This window comes from Pocillopora verrucosa, chromosome 1 (genome assembly GCF_036669915.1).
Source record: "Pocillopora verrucosa isolate sample1 chromosome 1, ASM3666991v2, whole genome shotgun sequence".
NCBI lineage: Eukaryota > Metazoa > Cnidaria > Anthozoa > Scleractinia > Pocilloporidae > Pocillopora > Pocillopora verrucosa.
Genome location: NC_089312.1, coordinates 1,569,341 through 1,575,582, shown reverse-complemented (window position 1 = coordinate 1,575,582; position 6,242 = coordinate 1,569,341). Strand labels below are relative to the sequence as shown.

The window sequence follows — 6,242 nt, the reverse complement described above, 5'->3', positions numbered from 1 at the left end:
TACAAAGGCACCAGTCATTATTATCGTTTGGAGCGGGGGGGGAGGGGGATGTGTGATTTTTTGGGGATCGTATGGTTTCAGGGAAAACGGAGGGTGAATCATTTGTCGCCAACAGAGTGTCAAGGGGGGACTGTAAAAAATTGACTACCAATGAGCGGGGGGGGGGGAGGGGGGTGTCATAAGATTATAACAGAACCTTGGGGAGGGATTTGGTAAATTTTATCGAGTCTTAACGAAATCCTCTGAACCTTTCCCCCCCGTCCCTTAGCGGTCTTAATTTTAAAGAACGTTATTTTCCTTCGAGGGAAGGATTGTGAGTCAAAGTACATCAAAATGGTTAATAGATGTGGGAAGTCTGTTAAAATTCGAACGAAATGTGTTCACGCGGTTTTGTCAACCATTAAATAGTTCAAGAGTGCGGTCTGCGCGAAATCAAAAATACTAACACGGGTGTTGTATAAGCATCGATGGATTACCTTTAACACCTATGGATCAATGTAAAGTTAAGGAAGCTCTTAACATTTACGGTTTAGAAAGTTGATCTCACAAAAGATCTGCTTTGATCGGTTCTTGAACGTAAGGACACGACGAGAAAGTTATCTAAATTAACGCATCATATTCAACAATACATTCAAGTATTTGAATGAATTTGCGACAGTCTAATCTAAAGATGTGCTAATTAATAAAACAAATAAAACAGAAAGAAATAATAAAAGTTGATTTTCACTCGACCAAATGTGAATGAACGATAAATGCACAGAAACTAAGTCTAATAGAGGTATTTTTGTAAGTGTTATATTCATTGATTGACTAAGTGAAAGCGAAATCGTACGTAAAATATGTTGGTTAGCCAAATTTAGGAGAAGTGTCAGATTGAAATACATATTTCATTATGCGGTTTTCTTGTAACAAAGATGCTAAGCTAATATTGTCTTGCTAAGTTTCGTTTCTTGCCCTAAAGCAAAGAAATGTTCTTATTTTTGTACGCGTTTCAAAATGTTTTCAGTCGCGGTCAATTTTCATTTCTTCTTCATGTCAACATGTTACTTATTCGAGGGTCAGCTACGAAATTATGATATGACGCTACACATAATGTAGATGAGGGAAGAGTATTATTCACCAACCAACCAATCCGGTTGTCCGCAAGCCACCTGTTTAGGAAAAAATTTGCACTAAAGGTTCGTTCTTTATAACCATCAAAACGCTGCCAAAGAAATGCCGCTTTAACTCGACTAACCGTAAACCATCAAAAATTCCGGCTCCTGTCACGAAATTGGGCTCTGACTGTGCAAGGAAAAACCAAACCATGGCCGATATTTTGAAAAGGATTGGCGAAGATAAAGAAAAATCTACAGCTTTAGAAGACGCTTTTAAATCTTGTAGATATCCTGATTCATTGAGTATGACACTTCTGGCTGCCGATATTGGTATCACAGAAGAAGAAATAGAGGTACGCGATTTATTTGCTTTTTCTTCTTAGGTTATTCTGCAAGGTATATCGCCTTAAAAGAATCAGGCAGTAACTTTTAGCATAAAAAAAATTCGTGCTGAGATTTCGCTCCTGGCAAACCTTAAGAAAGCCATGCGAAGTTATAAAGGAAATTAAATTTCGAGTCGTATATATTTTTTTTCGTCTGCCATTGAATTGCGCATATTTCGGGAAGTGATAGATTCAAATAACACAAGAAATTTATGGTTTCGTGGCAACTCTTAGTCCAAACGTGAGAGGTAAATCGAGTGTTGTTTCTTGAGCTTGGACATTGCGAAATCATTGAAGTTAAACCAACAGTTTTCATCAACCGATACTTACGGTGAGCTTCTTGAATGCATGACTTGCCACAAAATTCTCAAACAAATTGGGTTCCTTTTATAAAAGGCGCTGTAAAAAACAAAATTTTTAAATTGAAAAGAATTTTCTTGAAAATTTTTCGAATACGCGCTAATGTGCAAAAATAATAGAAACAAGCTGAAATCCAGCAATAGAAAATTTTGAAATTGTGCTAAAAATTGAAAATGTATTGCATTTCGATATGGCGTTGAAATTATGAACTGAGAATTGTTGTTTATATACTTCTTTCTTCGAATTTTCCTATTTGCCTCTCAAAATATTAATTAAAATTATTTTCAATTAAACCGGCTGAGCAAAGATGTAATTAGAAATGGGCCTCACAGGTTTTTTCATATTTCGGTGTTTTCATTTATTACAATTTTCCTGTCAACAAAACACAGCAACTGAATTCTGTGGGTTTTTCTTTGTTCCAGAACTGGTTTGCAGCAAGATTGAAAAAATGGAGGAAAGAGGAAGGATTTGTGCCTATCGCAGAGCGGGCGGCAATTTTGGCTCAGAGTATGAATAAAACTGGAAAGTAATGCAGTCTTGATGGCATTCCGGAGGCAAGACTCTTTGAATGAAGGAAAAAGTATATATAGGCATACATTAACTTATCAAAGAGGCGGTGTTTGTGTCACTGTATTCGCAATGATGAAGCAGTATTTACTTTTTCGTAAAAAGAAGTTAATTTTTAAGAATTTAGAAAACTCTAAATGACATGCAATTTTCAAGAAAATTGTAAGGGTGAAGGCGCGGGCGCCTCTAAGAATATTCCAGAGTTTTCTCGTCGTGTTGTATTCATAATTGGACGCAGACGAAACGCGTGAATATTAATTATTGTTTTACATGGAGATATAATGTTTACGTGGAATGAAGCCATCTGTTCGAAATTTGTATAATCTAGATTTACAGCAGCAGATCAAATGAATGAATGAACTGAAGATAAGTTATTAATCATCATGGCTGAAGTCAATAAAGTCAGACTTGGTTGTCGATATGGAATTATTACCCGCTCCTGTTTCATCTTGTGAGCCGGCCTCAAACCGTAATTCAGATAAACTTTCATTTAGCTTAATTATCTCAGTCTGTTTTATTCCACAGCCGAGACAAGTATGTTTCATTTTTCTCTGATTCACCTGCGTCACTCGCTTATTCTTTTGCGTAAATCAATGCACAGTAAACTGATTCACATCATCCTATCATGTGTACCTGCCTGAAATAGATTTAAGTAAAATGTACACGAAAGTAACCGAAAAGCAAAACAAAGGGACTTTTCATTAGCATTAGCCTTGTAACGGCGCTAGGCTGGATTGGTTACCTGTGAGACTTTAGTCCGTTCTGCTCTTAGAAAAAATCTTTTCTGGGGAGAGACTGGTAGTCAAATTAATGATCGTATGTTTTCCCTTTTAAATTTATTTGAATGCTTTGTGTTTAAGCAATGAAAACGATTCGATTTTAACGGGTTATATTATGCCAAGAACGGGGAAACAGGGAACAGGTAACAGGTAACAGGGAACAGGGAACAGGTAATAGGTAACAGGACAGGAAACTGGAAAGAAAAAACTCAAAACACAAAACACAAAACACAAAACACAAAACACAAAACACAAAACACAAAACACAAAACACAAAACACAAAACACAAAACACAAAACACAAAACACAAAACACAAAACACAAAACACAAAACACAAAACACAAAACACAAAACACAAAACACAAAACACAAAACACAAAACACAAAACACAAAACACAAAACACAAAACAAAACACAAAACACAAAACACAAAACAGAAAACAGGGAACAGAAAACAAGAAAAAGAGAACGGAGAACGAGGAACGGGTAAAATACAACGAAGAACAGGGAACGGAGAACCGGAATCGAAAGTGCAGCGGAAATCCACATGACAATTTAAACTGGCGGATAACAACACGTTAAAGGCAGTCTGAGTACCAGTTTTAAGGAACTCAGTCGTCAAAGCAATCATCATGGACGATAAATAAAGATTTTATTAAGGGTTTTTTAGTTGATCTCTGACTTTATTCTGATACAAATTGTAGTTGCGACAGATATCAGTTTCCAGTTTAAGTAACATCCATAACTTCTACGCTTGAATTTTGAAGGATATGCATTTTACGACTTTAAGATCATACTCATTATCACATCTATTTTGACCGACGCAAAAACACCTGAAAGGGAAACATACCTGCAGCATGACAAGACATGCTTGCGCAAACATGAATAATGTACAGCCGCAACTCGTTCAGAATGTGATTTTACTTCAAACATCTGGACTGGAGACGGAAAGTGTGTTGACAAGAACAAAGCGTAAGGCTTAATGTAGCTGGAGCTGAAAAAGTTCACTTGCCATTAGTTATTGAGCAACACGCTCAAACGTGTTTAGCGATGGGAGCAGAATTGATTTATCTGCATGACCTAAAGTAATTAAATTCTGTTTCTTTGCACGTAACATTTTTATGATGGCATTTTCAAGACATCGAGAATTACTGTAACCCGTCATTTAAAGGAGCAAATGCACAGGAGCATCAGTAATCAATCGAGTAAGTCTATGACACAAAAAGCAACAGGCTACTTATCTCTTCAGAAAATTACGACGCCTTTAATTTGATGGATGCTGAACGTGAGGTCATTAGGGGTCCATTCAAGGATTGGCTCCTGATGATCGAAACCGAAATTTAATTAATATCGATTTCACTGTTATACTACCTGATCTCTGCATAAAAGTCAAAGCAGATCTAAAACAGGTGCTATAACTTAGTGACATATCAACTATAAATCACCCAAAATAACAGGTAAATCAGCGTTTCATTCGCATGAAAAATCATCCGAATTTCTGTTTCAGGTATGTGAAAACGAACCCGAAAACAATACGAACCGTCGCATATTGTATCAGGGAAATGTCTTGTGAATGCGGACTGGAATATCGCACCATATAACCTGTCATACTAAATGAGATCACGTGATTATAAGTCTGGGCGAGTTTAATTTCAAAACTGATTTGGTTTACTTGAGCAATGTAGAACTCAATGCAAAGATGACCATGTCACGTTTGTATCTCTTGACTTCTTTGCCGCTTGGATATAACTTAAATAAATAGCTCAAAGGGCTACACAGTTTCGTCGATTCCTCTAAAAGATTTCAAAAGCCTGTTTCTAGAACAAGCAACCTTTAAACCTGGAATTTTATATCCACTTTCAGGGTCACAACTGAAGGTTTACCTCTAGGTATCTCATTAACTTGTCAACTCATCATATGACGCGCGTTTTTTCCATGAATTTGCATTGCATTGTTCTACATGATACAAAACACACGTTAACAGTAATTTAAAGATGGCCTCAGCGGCAGTGGTTATGATTTCCTAGAGCCATTTTTAGAAAATATAAAGGAAAGGCAATACCGGGACTGTATTTCCTTGGAAATAAGCGCCCACCCTAGAAAATGCACCGACTCCTAGACACCGCCTCCCTGACTTTCTTAAATAGTAGGAATGCAAGGAAAACCTGTCCCTATTGCCGCTTTGCATAAAACCTTTTTAAGCCTCAACTAGATCAAAATCAGTACAGGGGATTAATAAGCGTCTCCCACCCCTCGACTAAGCGCCTTCCTTCCATGAAGCGCCTCTCCCATAAGCCAAAATTTTGAATAAGCTCCCGGGTGCTTATTCGAGGAAATACAGTAACCACATTATCGAACTCTTGTTTAGATGTTATGGTAATCTTAAACTGATCCCTCGTAGATTTTTTATTAGGTATGCAAAAGGGAGCTTATTTTCGTAAGTAGAATGTTAGGGATAGGCTTGTTACATAAGGCATTCATGCGCTTTCATCACCTTTTCTATCGTCGTTGTATATTTTATAGTTATAGCCTTTGACTTTAAAATGTGAGGCGTTCGATAAACATGAATTTATGTCTCTTTAATGGGTACAAAGTGTTTAGTTATATCTAAATCGCATTTGCTTCTTTTTCGGCTGCATTGTGGCTTAAATAATCTCAAAACTATTATAGCTTTCACGAAGAGCCTGACGTTCGTGGCAATAGAATACGATTACGTAATATTTGGAAGAAATCGCGAGTCTCGAGAAATTGTCACGGACAGAACGAGAAGTGATTTCGAACAGTTTAAATTCATATTTCGGATGCTGGTCGAATCACATTCCCGGAGTCTTTAAGCCACCTCATAATTTACTTGCAGAGTGGACAAGCAGTTTGCTTGAAAATTTCAAACAGGTCTTATCCGAAAAAATTTGCACACTGATATCACCTAAAGATTGAAAATAATTTCTGAACGACAAGGGGACAACAAATATCATTATGAGTTCATTTCCAATGGGCAACTTTTAATCATCGCGGATGTAAGTTCGCTTGTCAATTTGAATCTACCCGTAGCA

At 37.0% G+C, this 6,242-nt stretch overlaps 1 protein-coding gene across 1 annotated transcript; it reads left to right on the top strand.

The window, feature by feature from the left end:
* Window positions 1–1,188: 1,188 nt before the first annotated feature.
* On the top strand, window positions 1,189–2,906 carry LOC131788614 (homeodomain-only protein). Its single transcript, XM_059105693.2, has 2 exons — window positions 1,189–1,450; window positions 2,263–2,906. The coding sequence occupies exons 1-2, from the start codon at window positions 1,307–1,309 to the stop codon at window positions 2,368–2,370; spliced, it is 252 nt and encodes an 83-aa protein (XP_058961676.1). The 5' UTR covers window positions 1,189–1,306; the 3' UTR covers window positions 2,371–2,906.
* Window positions 2,907–6,242: the final 3,336 nt, after the last annotated feature.